Genomic DNA, 16,026 nt, shown 5'->3' with positions numbered 1-16,026 from the left:
ATAAAATTTTCAACAAAGATCATGACACAAGATTACCTTAATTTTCTGGATAATACCTGACTCCAACTTCCAGGTGCTGCGCATAAATCAACAACCTTTTTAACACCTAAACAGAAATATGTAAAATAACTATAAAAATATTAACTTTTCTTAACAATTTCATGGAAAAATCACATTTTATTTTTAATATTTTAAAAATTTATTCTAGATATCATTCACACCATTTACAAGGAATACACTTTTCATCTTTATATTTTTATGCTTCATAAACACATATTATGAATAAAAAATTAAATTGTGATAAAACACCATTAATTCAATATGCTTGATCTCAGTCTGTATGCTAGTTGTGTATTTGATCATTTTTATGATAAATCAGAAGTAAATAAATCGAATGAAGAGTTAAGTTAGAAAAAGCTGGAAGAAAATATATGAAACTCTTATTCTTGTACTCACTTTTTTAGTGCTTTTATAAGACTAGTAAAATATGAGTGACAGTAGGACTTAAATCTGAAGACTTCTTATTATTAACCTCATGAGAAAGCATCAGGTTGTAAAGAAACTGGAGAAGAATTTAAATATACAAATTTTAAATTTAAAATTTAAAAATATATGCTTTAATTATTCTGTACAGAAAATTGTGTGAAAGAATATTTTCAACCATTTTGCTTAAATCTAAAGCACACGAAAGTTCATGTGACATGACAGAAATATCACTGGATGCTCATTGATCCATCCTAGAAGCCACTCCTCGTTGGCTACACAGATGTTCACTTGTGAAATATATGAACGGCAGATATAGAACTGTCTCATACAGTCAAAAGTCTTTAATCCGGACGTCCATAATCCGGAATAATCTATAATCCTGACCTCAAAGCTACAAACTTTCTACACATGCGTAAAAGCATTGCGCATATGCGTTTACGCACGCACATATGCATTTACGCGTGTGCATATGTTTTTGCATGCGCGTTTAATGTATAACGGACGGTATAAGCTAAGCTAAAATTATCTAATTATCTATTTTAGTTAATGTTGCAGATTGCGTTGTTCCTTAATCTTCGAATTGGATCCGGCTTATTATATTTTGCAAACTGTTAGAGCAATTTTATAAAAGTAAGCTTGAACTTTCGATTATGTCAAAAAGAATTTCACATTCTGGAGCTGCCAAAGGATCTACAAAGCAAAAGCATGTTTTGATGTCCATCAAACAAAAAGTGGAATTGCTGCAAAAAAATGGATAAAGGCATATCCTTTGTTTCTCTAACCATTCTGAAATCTGTTTATCAATTTCACGCTGCTCTGCGGGGAGGGGGGGGACGTCGCGGTGCGCTATGAACTGGAAGTTGATCTGTCAGCACTATCCTTATAATTAGAGCAGATGTTTTTATTTTATTCGGCTTATAATTCCTTACTAAATGTAGCATTTCATCTCGATGTACTCCATCTCTGATATAATTTAAATGAAATTCCTTGTCATTATAAATATCACGAATACACATCAAATAGTTTTCTATTTGCAATTTTCTAATTTCGACTATGTGTAATGTATGCTTTATGCATACACGCGTTGAAAGAAATGTTTATTAAAGTAAACAAATAAATATTAAGCTTTTTTTTTTTGTAAATTTTGATACCCTTTAGATCATAATTGCTCTTTGTTTTATAAATTACGGTTTCATATTTTTAATTTTATAATTTCTGCATGTCATCTTGCCAGATTTAAACTGATGATCTATAATCCGGAAAAACCGATAATCTGGAATCGCCCAAGTCCCGACGAGTCCGGATTAAAGACTTTTGACTGTATTATTCATTTTGCTCCCAACTCACACAAGGCGAGGAGAAAAATAAGTTCTGTAAATATGCACCATGATAAATTTGAGTTATTTTGATTACTATGAAACATGTTCACTGCCTTTATTAAATAGACAAAGAATCTTAATCCACAGTAGGAATGTTAAAATGACAAAATAATAATAATAAACAACCTACTAATTTGGCAAAGTACGAACAGGCAGACTCTTTTTCCAGCGAGTTCCCCCTCCTTCTTGTCCCTATGATCTTCCAAATGACATTAGTAAAGAGAAAAAAATACCATACTTATTCACATATTTTCCCTTTTTTCCTACTCATTTTACCATTCGAAAATAGGAAAGGTGAAAATACATCATGTATACTATTTCTGAAGAGATGGCTTATATGATAAGCACACAATAAAAAGTATGTATAAAAGTCACATTACATTATTATAATGTGTATTTCAAAGTATTTATGAATTTCAATAATATTCTTTTTCTTACATCAAATACATCTCTGTTGTGCACTATGTTTTACATAATTACCCTCAATCAAAATCTTCTAAATCATATGCTGAAAACGTTATGGAGAAAATTATACAAGGGGAGTGAAATATGCAAGGAAAAAAGATAGTTCTATTTAGTTTTCATTCCTGCCGCCCAGACGGTATAGTGTTCAGGGAAGCCTGACTGCGATACCAAAAGGCCCGGGTTCGAATCCCAGAGAAGGCATGGATGTAAAACTGTCTGTCCCTTCATAGGAGGTAACTGTGGCTGCCTATTAGGTACCTCCACGATAAAACGGCCACCACTTCTGGCCTTACAAGTGGCCCGTGCCCTCCATTGAAAAAGAAAAAAAAAGTTTTCATTTCTCATACTAATGTTTATATAACCGGTATATCAGAATATTGGTTAGATAATGTGTGTATAATTGGAAACATAAAATCTATTTTTAGACAAACAATTTTTCAACAATAGCCATGTTGAAGTATCAAAAGTTACAAATATTTAAAATGAAACAAAATAAAAATCTGAGTTTACATGCTAGCCTCCTGAAAGATTACTAAGGTTTCCACTTTCTTTTTGTAGGAACACCACTTGCTTTGTCAGCTGAAATATGAATAAATGACTGGATCAAGTTCGCCTCCTTTTATTGCCACTTTCTGCAGGGTTGCAGTGAATTTTTAGAATTGATGTCTAGGTGCATGGTTTATTAAAGGGAAGGTCTCTTACATAACATGATTTTGTTACAATATTTATAGCTTCTATTACTTCAAGGCTGGTTTTGTGCTGGGGTTTATCTTTGATTTTGGCTTTTAGCAAGTTTAGATATTCTATGCAATATTTTACCAACAACGTGCTATTTTCATTGCTGTATTGGTGGATAGTGTTTAAAGATATCTTTCTTACTCTCAGCATTCTCATAGATAATTTTCTTAAATGTTCTATGAATATATTGAGTTATAGTATTTGTAGCTTCATTATATATGGGGATGGTATATATACCTGATATATCTGTTGTGCTAGCATCTGAGCTATTTATTCTTAACAAATTTTCAGCCAGATGGGGCTGAAATCTTGACAAATTTATAACTAAATATTTTTTAAATTACATTGATTCATGGGCTAAGAAGATAGTAATGGAACGTTCCAATGAAATTACATCTGTTTTAGTTGCTGTATTAATGCTGCTGTTTGTTTTGGTTGTTATATCAATAGTAACCTTACTTTTTCCAAATTAATGGCAGAAGAAATTTGCCTATTGATTTTATGACCCACTTGAGGGCGAGCGGTAAAGTCACTGAACACTAGTAGTTTGATGCAAGATTCGAATCCTGCGAATGACCTAGCTGCATGGGCGTTTTCGTGGTTTTCCCAATGTGTAACATGTAAATGAGCCAGTTTCCCTTAAAAAGTCCTTCACGAAGGCATCCCTCAGGCAGATAGACCTCGAGGCTTTGCCATAAATACATAAACCAAATAAAAAGTAGCTGCTCACACAGCAACAAAACAAATTTCACTGGAACATTCCTCTATGATGCTATTACCCTATGCATCACTATAGTTTTAAAAAGATTTGACTATAAACTTGCCATAAGAAAACCGCAAGTATTGGTTAATATGCATTAAAAGGAAAGTATAAAAAACTAATTTTCTAATTTGTGTAAATTGATTAACAATATTTGTTTTACTTTTTCTAGTTATTAATACTTTAGCCAAAGAAAACACAAAATGTACAGTGAATAACCTTTTCTGGACCTAGCAAGCATTCCAATTCAATATCATACCATTTCAAACCTTTAAAATTTACAACATGCATAGTATATAGCATTTAGTACATAACATGTAGTCGTACTTAGGTGTGAAACTTCTGATACTTACTTTACTTAATATTCTAATAACAATTTAGGTTTTAATAAGAAATTAACAGTTCTGAGTTCTACACAACTCTTTTTGATGTAATTTACTTTCAAAGTTTATTTTTCTTTATTAAAAATATATATTTATATTCCAAAATGGTTACATTTAAAAACCATAAACGAAAAAACTGCTTGAATTCGATACTTATAATTTTGAATTCATTATTAAAAAATTTAAGCATTGATTTTATAAACTTAATTAAACATATATATTGTGTTTTCAGATTTTTTAAAATGAACTTAATAAAGTAAACATGACTAAAATGTAAGAAATTAAAGAAGCAAGTATCTTAATAAAATACATTTAAAAAACTTATTAATAACCATTATAAAATTTTACGCTCCAAAAAATTTATATTATTGCTTAGTCTATACCATGGCTTCCCAAAGTTTTTTTTCTTTGGTTCACTCTTCCCTACTACCAAAAATTAAGCTTCCCACATTCTCTAATAATAATAATAATAATGTTAGTAGGTAAGGTATAATGCAGTAAGAACAAAAAACAGAATTTATAAAGGTTTTATTATAGAAATATGATGTTTCTAGATACAAATGGTTTAAAAAAAAAAAAAAAAAAAAAGATAAATGAATGAGACGGATGTACTTGCATATTTTTCACAGGATATTCAATTTTTGGTTGAATAGAAGAAAGAGCACAATGTAAATTACTAACAATATTGAGATTGCTTCTATGCTTTGTTTTTATTGTTACAACTGCTAAAAACTCTTTTGCACAAATAAGTGCTTGAAAATGGTAAGTATAGTGCTTCGCTGGGATAAACTTTGAGATATTTTATCCACCTTCTAAAAATCATATTTGGCTGTGGAATCATTTTTAATTTGCAAAGCTTGCTCTTGTGGTGTTTCTGATAGCACATCTATGTCAATGTGAAAAAGATCTGTCATCATTCTATAAATATTTTTATCACATGAGTTAGGAAAGTAACATTTGAATTCTTCAGTGAGGTGCTTCAAATGATTTGATATTTTATTCTCAGTATAAGTAACTTTAAAAACCTCCTCAGAGACCTTCTTCTGGGGTGTAATGTGGCAGGCCTCCTCGTGGTGCACTCTGGGCTACGCCTAAATCTGCTACAGCTTTGCCGCTTGTTGATGGCTCCTAGAGATCCTCCAAACTGTCCTTTTCAGGGCAAACAGAACTTAGTGACTGTCCAATGGAATGCGGGTGGTTTTTCCCAAGAAAAGAAAACACAGCTTATGACTGAATTAAATGATCGACAAATAGATGTATTTCTTATTTTTGAGGCAAATTAGTCTAGGGACGATATGAAATACAATTCTTTTGATAACTACTATCTACAGCTCTTGCCTAAATCAAGAAGAATCGCTGACGTCCAAATTTAATATTACCAGTGACTTATCCTCTCTGAGGTGGTCCAAATCGGGAAACAAAAACCCTATTTCATTATTTTTTTTTTGTTATAGCCCACCAAACAATAATAAATTAAGTTTCCAGGGTCTTTCCTTCCGTAATAAAACTATCCTTTGTGAAGATTTGAATGCTCATAGGTCCCGCTGGAATTATAACGATTCTAACCATTTCTGGAGGATAATGCAGGACCTAATTAACTCAACCAGACTGAAACTAATCTACCAGAACACGAATATTCCTTCTTATATTCATTATAATGGAAATGGTACAAATCTCGATCTGATTTTAGCTACTGCTGATTTAGCTGGGGATGCAAGAAGGGAAGTCATTTATGATCCTGGTTCTGGACATCGTATGATCATGAGCAGTTTTGGATTACAAACCTCTTACCCTTTAGTAAATAAAGTGAGAAACAGGTGAAATTTTAAGAAGGTGAAGTGGGAAAACTTTTGCTGGGAACTCGAGACTATCTTTTCCGAGTTCAAGGCTTTCTGGAATGACAGATTGACTGAATTAAAAGGTATATCCATTGAATCCCGAAATGTTGCTGAACAAACAAAAAATCCTAAGGATGTCCAAAGATGGAGAAGAAGTGTAGCCATCCTTAGAAAAGAAATTATTGCAGCAAGGAAAAATTGCTTTAATGATTTCATTACTAATGTAGATTATAGAAAGGACGGGAAAAGGTTTATAATTTTGTGAATGGAGTGAAAAAGGAAGAGAGTGTTCAGGGAAGAGAATCCATGAAAGCAGGTTCAAAAATACTGACGGATGATCTGGTCAATGTGGATGCTCTTAACTCATTTTATTGCAAAAGACAGCATTTAAAAAATGATCTAAAGAAGAGCCAAAAGATCCTTAGAAAAACAATTATCGAGAAATTTTCTTCTAGCTCTAGCGGACCTTCAGTTTTTAATAGAGATTTCCCTATTTCTGAATTGCGGGGAGCTATTGGACAAATAAAATGTAAAAAAAGTCCAGGCCCAGACAATATCCATATTGAATTTTTAAAGAATTTTGGCAAAAACACCCTGAATTTCCTCCTGAAGCTCTATAATAAGAGTTGGAACTCAACTGTTCCTGCTGCCTAGAAAAAGGCCATCTTGATCTCAATTCTTAAAAAGAACAAACCACAACAGGGTTTGGACAGCTATAGAGCAATTGCTTTAAATAGTGTGTTATCAAAGATAATGGAGAGAATGATTTTTTCCAGTCTTAAGTGGTACTTGGAAACCAATGGTTTAATATCTTCCAAACAAGCTGGAGTTAGAAATTACGGTTGATCTTTACAATATGGTAACTGGTAGTTTGGCGACATTTTGGAGGCGATAAAGGTTACTACCTGGGACTTTGGTAATAATGTGAGTAGTACTCAGTTCCGATTACGCATTATTTTGTGTGAGGGAAATGAGAGATCATGGGATATGTCATGTGATATTAATGGACGAATTACGGTTCTTTAATCGGAAAAGGGGGGGGAATCGGGAAAAAATCTGGAAATTTTGTATTTGGCTTTATTCTGTGTTGTGTGAAACAGTGTTGGTTAATTTTTAGATCCCATGGCCGTAACTAAAGTGAATTCGAAATGGGTATTTAGTGGTATTGAAAAGGGTAGTAATAAATGTTTGTTTAAGGTTGTGCGAGATAGAAATAAAGATGTTTTATTAAGTTATTTATTTTACCTGGTACCTTGCTGTGAAATATAAGTATGATTTTAAAGATCCTGAAACAGAAATCAGAAAAGTTTATCGGACACGTAATCAAGATTCTGAAGAAGATTAGGTAAGTTAGTATTTTTAATTATTTGAGGATATTATTTGTTCTAAATGTAAGGTGGAAAGGAATTTGGTATTATTGGGAAAATTGTGATTAGCAATGATTTAGTTTAAAGTAATTAGGATTGTAAGGTAATTTTTATTAATTTAATGTATGTGCTCATTTATATTTTAAGTAGTGTTTTTAAATTTAATTATATTTTAATGAAATGATAGTTATTTTGTGAATTTTATGTTTGTAAGAATTTGGTATATGTTTTAGTTGAAGTAAACGTGCATGGAAATAATTTAAATATCTGACACTAAGTATTTGTAATGGTTGCGGTATGAATTCGTTGGTGACGTTTATAATATAATAGATGATTTAGAGGTAAAAGTTTTTGGATATTTTATTTATTTTATATGTGGAAATGTTCATATTTGGAAAGGGTAAATACTTTTTCGCGATCAGGTAATTTCATATATGTTCTTTTTACCGGGTTTAAAGATTGAGAAAATTGTCATGTATTTTCGTGAAATTTTTCTAATTTATGAGAAAAAAGCAGTGTACATGGATATAGTGAAGAGTGTGCGCAATGCCATTTTTGTGCAATTCTGGGATGTTTTTTTAAGTAAAAATAAGTCGGCGTGTACATGGTTTATGTGTATGTGTTATTTTGAAAAACGCGTATGGAGTATGGTATTGTGCACTTTTTCCCAATTTTGCAGTGAATATTTGTCATGATTAAGCAGTTTTGTTTGATAAAATTTCTAGCATAAGTGTAATTCGGCTAGTAGATTGTTGGAAGAAGTAGATAAAAAGAAAAGAAACATGTCTTTACTTCGTGAAAACAAAATGGCAGCGGGAAAAAAAAAAAAAAAAAAAAAAAAAAATAGAGGGTTGTTGTAGGAGAGTTGGTTGCCAAATTTTCGCCAAAAAATCGCCAAGTTATCATAATGTAAAGATCAACCGAAATTTCCATTCTACAAGTCAACAAGTTGTATTCTTAAGCCAATCAATTAAAGATGCACTTGATAAATGAAATTCGGTACTGGCTGTTTACGTAGATTTCCAAGCAGCTTATGATAACGTTTGGAGGTTAAAGGCTGTTCAAAAACTTCAGACATACGGTGTTGGCGGAAAAATGTTCCTTTGGTTAAAACATTTCTTGACCATTGTTAAAACATTTTCTTTGTGCTACTCGTTATGGCACACCACCACTTCAAAATATAAACAAGTTGAAACGGATTTGCCTCAGGGCACAGTTATTAGCCCTATTCTCTTTAATAATGTTATTAACGACCTACCAGGCATCTTAGATTCAGATGGAATCGTGAACACTGCCCTTTTTGTCGATGATCTTATCGTATGGGCCAGAGCTAAAAAAAAAGATCAAGATGGTTTAAACCAAATCTTAAATTCTGCACTCCAGAGACTTGAGGAGTGGTGTTCTGCCAATAATGTGAGAGTTAATCTGGGGAAGACTACTTGTCAGTTTTCCTCTCTCAACAGACACCACTTTACTCCTAGACTAATGTATGAGAAGTCGGTTTTGCAGCAGACGGATGGTGCCACCTATCTTGGCAGTATTTTTGACAAGCACCTAACCTGGAGAAAGCATGCAGAGCATGCAGTTGCTAAGACGGAGCATAGATTACCTATCCTTAAATGCTTAGCTGGTGTTAAATGGGGTTGTGATAGAGAGACTCTCAACTCGATGTATAAAATGTATATTTGACCAATACTACATTATTGCTGTGAGATATTGATCTCGGCTACGCAGATGTGATACAGCGTCTGGAGGTCTTCCAAAATCAGGCACTGCGCATTATAACTGAGGCTGTTAAAACGACTCCCATTCTGGCAATGCAGTTAGTATCAGCAAACCAACCAATGACAAACCTGATTCAGAAAAATGCTTTCATCCTTTTCCAGAGACTTATTCGTCTACCAAGTAACCCGCATTGGAGGAATTATGATTATAATAAACAATGAAATCTGAAGACACAAAATGGCTTTCTGCAATGTGTTTCTCGCCTAGAACAATACAATCATTTAAGAACACTGAAACCGCCACTGCTGTTTTTGCTAAATCCGTTGGATTATAGCTTCCTTGATGTGCGGTTGGACCTGGAAATGAAAGTTGATAAGAAGGAAATGAGTCCAGAGCAAATAAGAACTATAGCTTTGGAAACAATTGAGCAACGTTTTCCGGCTGAGGAATGGATACATGTATATACGGATGACTCTCTGACCGATAGGATTCAAGGGGCTGGAGCTGGAGTTTTTAGAAAGCTTTTCAGTTTCTACATACCTGTAGGGGCTTACTCTACTCACTTTGATGGAGAACTGAAAGCCAATCATGTAGCTCTCCAACAATTATTATTGATACAGAGCTCGTTCAGGAGGGCTGTTGTACTGTGATTCGACTTTAGCAATGCAGGCCATCTCCTCTTACCAAGAGTGTAAGAACACTTGCGTTCAACAGTGTCAGGAAGTCATAAAAGAACTTTCCCACAAGATATCTTTTCAATGGGTACCTTCACACTGCAGTATTTATGGCAATGAGATAGCTGATATGCTTGTGAAAAAGGGGGCTACGTTTCTCCAAAAGCCAAAAACGAGTGCAAGCCTCCATTCTATTAAGCTTCTGACAGCGCTAACATATCAAAAGACTTTTAGGGATTTTGCCACTCAGGCTAGTGAGGGCAAGCCTTGGAGAGTTCTCTCATCAAACCCAGGTTTTGTTTCTGACCACCCGCAAACAGTTGCGGTTGCATCTTTTAGACTATTGACGGGAAACGACTGCCTACAGAATCATTTATTTCTCACTGGACTAGCTGAGTCGCCATTGTGTGTTTTATGTAATAGTGGATGGCCAATGATGGCGGAACATTTGGACGAGTGTGAAGCACTGACAAATTTTTCTTGTAGATTTCAGCGCTATTGGCAAGCAAGGAGTTTAATGGCCTAACAGCCAATGTAACTGGCATTTGACAAATAAATAAATCTTCCAGGATTCCAAATAATTTGAGAAAGCAGGAATAATTGCAAGCTACTTTTATGTTCCCAGTGTTGCAACTTATGAGTATACGCTGCGATGGCATCCTGATGATAAATTCAAAAATATCTGATAGACAAGCCAATACAACTTGAACACTTAGCTTTTGGATTTCCACATACAATTTGGTTCAATTTTGAATTTCCCATAACTGAATCACTTCACCTCAAAGTTCAAATAATCTAGCTAACACATTTCCTTTTGAAAGCTAGAATTCTGCCATACGAAATAACAGTGTTCTGTGTTCTGCTCTCAAATCTTCACAAAGGGCCACAAAAAGTCAAGTATTTAAAGCACTCTTTTTAACATGATTGACAATTTTGATGCATAATTTTAAGACATCGTTGAAATCATTTGGAAGCATCTTAGCTGCCAAGGCTTGATGGTGTATAACAGAGTGAATAGCTGTAACACTGGGATTTTTTCCCCCCTCTGACAATCTCTACAAATCTTGAGCAAGATCCAAGCATTGACGGAGTATCATCTGTGCATATGCCTATCAGCTTTCATCATGAAAGTTCATAACCTCCTCAAAGGATATTTGCAAAGGAATTCAGAGATTGCTGTTATTATACAAATTGCTTTTGAAGTAGTCGTTAACTCTGTAGAAGAACTAAATGAAAAATAACAGTTGACAACATTTTACAACATCTGTACACTTATCCAGCTTTACTGTGAAAAAATTTGATTCTTTTATAGATTGCACCAAGTGATTTTTTAAGTCTTCAGCCATATCATGAATGCAACATTTCAGTGTTCTCGGAAAGCAGTATTTTTGAAAACGTCTGTTTATTTTCTAGTCCAAGAACAATATCAGCTGCTTTTAACAGACAAAGTTTGACGAGTGTTTCTCTGATAATATGACTTGTCTTTGCGATGAGTACGGATAACTCATATACGAAGCTTCGAAAGATTCAATATTATCCAATTTCAAATGTTTCATATTTGCATATTTTGCAGAAAAATTCTGGCTTGTCTTTTAACATGCTATATTTTGTCCACAAATGTTGCTCCAGATGAGGTCTCATAATATCATTGCTTGTAACAAGTAACACATTGCGGCTGATCGACACCAATTTTTTTAGCTATGAAACCACATTTAATAGAATCATATTGCATTTGCGTTTTTTCGCTGACCTCATGACAAGGGGAAAAAAAAAATAACAAGTTGACAGTTTATTTTCGCATTAAAAGCAAACAACATAACATGTGTATCCGGAACTCACATAGAACGATATCACAAACCTGAACTCTTGATACACGTGACCTCTGACACCATCTTGACTACTATTTTGTGCATTCAAAAAAAGGTAAAATTAATTAAACTGTTCTACATATGTATCTTATTTTTACTACTGTACATAAACGTCTGTAAATAAATATATTTGAATTATTGGATTATGCTAATTCTGTACAGTGGCTCCCAAAAGTGTTCATACACTTTAAGAATTTGTAGATGTGCTCATACACATTAAAAATTTGTAGAATGGAAATGAATTTGAACATAAAGCCCACTATTTTTTCATACCATCTCCATGTGATCTTGAAGAAAACTAAATTTTTTTTTTTAACACTGAACTTATTTCGTTTTTCCTAAATCAAAAAATGTAAGGAGGCACAGATAAAAAAACAAGCAACAAAAGTGGTATATAAGCCTGAAGTGCATTAGAACGATGTCTTACTTGCAGATTAAAGTAAATTTAACATTTTCGGTCCCAATGGGTGTATAACTGTATGGACAAGAAAAAATGAGGGACATAATTTCAAGAAGGGCGGAACAGTAAAGCATGGCAGTGGAGGTGTCCTTGTGTAGAGGTAAATATCAACATTAGGATTAGGTATTTATTGATGGCTCTTTATTTAAATACTTTAAAAGGTAATTTAATATTATCCTCCCCAAAATCTGGGTATTGGACACTACTTTTTATCAGGATAACGATCCTAAGCACACGGCCGTCAATGTTCACCTTTGATGTGTCTATAACTGTCCACAAATTCTTAAAACACCATCTCAGTCACTAAATTAAAACAGTACAGAATGAACTTGGACAGAACTAAAGGTTAAAGTACAAAGACATAGCATAAAAACGAAAACCGAACTAAAAACAGGAATGATGGAAGAACATTGATGCTGATATTTAAAAAAAAAAGTTCAACTATATTAACTAATGTATTTTTACTAAGAGAAATTCATATATGTTATTAAAAAATTCTAATTCTCAAATTTTATAAGCGATATTTCACTGAAACTCGTAAGTGCGTGAACATTTTTGGGAGCCATTGTACGTCGATATTCAACAGTTTGTAATGACATTTTAATTAAAAATACCTTCAAATATTCCAAACTCTTCATTAATCTGTAATAATTTAAAAGCACTTCTCGCTCTCCATCCTTCCTCTTTGGCAAGACGATAATAAATATCGCGTTTATCTTTAGAAGATCGTCCCATCTAGAGCCTCTAATGAATTTGAAGAATCACACTGCAGAATATGTACGATTTTATACTAACATTAAATAACTTACTGACAAAATATAAACTGGTAATAGATACACCAATATGATCGCACCACAGTTCTAAAATTCAAAAATATAAATACTTTCACGTTGCGTTCTCACAGAAAGACTTTTGGCCAATTGAACTGAAAATCTAGCCGCGAATGTAAACATTTTAAGTAAAAGCACTGAAACTCACTCAAGAGCATGGGCCTGAGAACTCTCTGCAGCGAGTTTTTTTTAAAATTCCTCACCGTTATTGAAAGTTTCCGGCAGTTTAAAATCCTTTATTTACAATCTTGAATTTTTTTATTATTTGACTTTTTCCCCTGCGGGCAGAAGAGTGCAAATGTCACGGCCGAAACAAGAATATCCATGAATCTCTATGCGCAAATGCTACGAGAACGATATTAAAAATTTTTAAATTCTACAGAACAAATTCATACGTACGGTAAAGTGGTTCACATTTATTTTCAGATACTTTTGTTTAGGTTGTTTGAACAAATTTTGAGAAATATGAATGCAACCTTTTGGCAATAGATGGCGCTGACCATTGCACTGGATTTCTGACGGCAGAATTACGGGTTGCTACCTTTGACTAGAGCTACTAGAGACCTTTTACAGTAGCCTTACCTTTGGCAGGATTCTCGCGGAGGGGAAAATAGAAATTTTTGCCAAAGATAGTCGAAGCTAATGACCCGGGTAACTATAGCAACGCCGTATTAGGATTTAAACACCATCTGAAATAGCGGAAAATGGAAAAAACTTCGTAGGGCGTCTATAGTTTTTTTTCAAAGCAGGAAGGATATATATTCAGTGATCGTCTTAGAAAATAGTACCAATCACTTGTTCAGTATTAAACGCTATAATGAATTAATACTTAGCCTTCTGTAGATTTTGAAAATTTCATTTGCAATATTTAAAAATGCTGCTTCGTTTTTCGATAAGATTATAGACCCTAGGATAACAATTATTAATAATCAAAGCTCTCTCTCCAGAGTCGTAGCTAGGGTTTTCAGCGCCCAGGGACAACTGAAGATTTCGCGCCCCCTATTGCTTGCCAAGGATGGAAAACATTTAATTCTAAAATGTCGTAACATCAGTTTGGCGCCCCTTGGATTCTGCGCCCGGGGACAGATGCCCCCCCCTCTAGCTACGCCCCTGTCTCTCTCTCTCTATATATATATACTTGTTCCTGTGTTGCATTGGAAATATTTTTATTTTAGTCTTATTTAGAAATTTTTATTTGCTTATTCAGCATTAGACATTTTAAAACTTTTACCACATTAAAAGTAGTACGAGCAGTAAAATAAAAATATAGTTCAATCGTTTTATAGTCAAATTTTTTGTGTGATAACTGAAGACGACCACATTTTAAAATGACCAGTCTTTCTGAAAATATACGTAAAACATTGCTTTTAAACAGTCATTTTCATAGAAAACCAAATCTTTTGGACATGTTGAAGATTGTCTTAGAAAGGCTATATTTTATTCTGTAATTTTCTTCAATTTAAATGATAAATCAGAGACTGAAGATGATATTTTCGCGCATTAAGCTACAGAAAAAGTACCATTAAAGACATAAAGTAAGAAATTAAGAACTAATATCTCACAAAGACCAGAAATTGAAATTCATAGTTAATAAACTTCAAATAATCATATAAATGCAACAAAGAGTTTAAAAATGTTAAAACCAAAACATTTCAAACAAGTAAAACCCACTTTAAAAAGTTAATGAAATATAAAGAAAAATGAATAAAAACAGAAGAGAAATTCAATCAACTAATATCACTTCATCAGGGAGGAGGAACATTGAAATTAACTGAAATCTCTCTTCTACAAAAATCCTTGTTTTTCTGTATCCAGAATTAGCCCACGAACCATTTCAATGTATTTTAATTATAATAGTTCACCAAAAAATTCTGGCCCTTCCCCAAAGAAAGTAAAAAACGAAGTAAATTCTAATTAGAATAATTAGAACGATCTCAAATAAAGAGAATTCTACTCTTTTAAAAGAATTGAAAACAAAATACTTCAATGAAAAATTGTAAATAAAAATGTTTACTTTTAATTAGATAATCCAATGAATTAAGATGTGAGTGAATTCATAAAACAATTAAAAAAACATAATTAGAACACGCGAAATGTAAATAAGAACTTCGAACACCTTATTAGACACCAGTCCACGGAGTATAACGAAGGAGGGGGAACAGGTATTAGCGTTTTTCCCAAAAATAGTCCACTTTTTGTCACATTATTTATAGAGGGCGCTGCAATCACCAGAGGCTTGTCTTGTCGTAGTATTTGATATAGGCAGCAATACCGAAAATATTGATTTGATACCAATTTCCATTATGAATAAGTCTTGTAATGCAACCTGTTGCGTCCCTGGATGCAACACTGGTTATACAACTGTCAGGCAGAAGAATAAAAGCTTGGGAATCAAGAATCCAAGTAGATTTAGGGCTCCAAAGGTGAGCAGCATTTATATCATGCCTGATCACAGTCAGGTGAATTTATATAACTTTACAGAACGTCTTGATTGCTTTTAAATAAGAGGATATTTAAAGAGAAATATATTGGAAATTAGTTAAATATTTCACATAACTTATGGGCATTTGCATTTCATGCATGAAAGCAGGCAATCGTGAGATTTTAAAGTTAAATAAATTTCTAATTATACAAAAATGATAGAATATTTGCTTTTTTATTTCATTTACAGAAAAGAAGATAAACTCATTCCCCCTTCTTTTCCGTTTGAAGTAGGTTTTTATAATAAATGGAAATGAACACTATGCTGCCTAAAATTAACTTTTACCACATTATATCACATCAACATAACTGCAGATAAGTGTAATGAAAAACTGATTAGCCATGAGATAAATTCAGCATATTAAATAATTATGAATATTATGAAAAATTGTCACCTAATCGCATATCGCATAAATGAATGGCTATTAAAATTAAGATTTAAATCTACGTACAGTGCAGGGTGAGAACCGTTATGCATAAGGATTTTAAATTTGAATGTGTAAAACTATTCAAGGGTTACGTGCTGCAATTAAATTTTAATTTGCCATTCCAATTTTCAAATTAAATTTTAA

General features: G+C 33.2%; 1 protein-coding gene across 1 annotated transcript in view; it reads right to left on the bottom strand.

Moving 5' to 3' along the window:
- Nucleotides 1-13,083, bottom strand: part of LOC118188960 (tRNA (cytidine(32)/guanosine(34)-2'-O)-methyltransferase-like) — a 71,340-nt gene extending 58,257 nt beyond the window's left edge. The window contains exons 1-2 of the mRNA XM_085818286.1: nt 12,758-13,083; nt 37-106 (exon numbers count right to left, since the gene is read on the bottom strand). Of these exons, the coding sequence (XP_085674412.1) occupies nt 37-106; nt 12,758-12,878 (191 nt within the window). The 5' untranslated portion in view covers nt 12,879-13,083. The remainder of the gene's footprint in view (nt 1-36; nt 107-12,757) is intronic.
- Between the last annotated feature and the right edge of the window lie 2,943 nt (nt 13,084-16,026).

Source organism: Stegodyphus dumicola, chromosome 6 (assembly GCF_044657685.1).
Source record: "Stegodyphus dumicola isolate Sdum_Otavi_A_Nest chromosome 6, ASM4465768v1".
In the NCBI taxonomy this organism is placed as follows: domain Eukaryota; kingdom Metazoa; phylum Arthropoda; class Arachnida; order Araneae; family Eresidae; genus Stegodyphus; species Stegodyphus dumicola.
The sequence above is the reverse complement of the archived record's forward strand: the minus strand, read 5'-3'. Positions and strand labels throughout refer to the sequence as shown.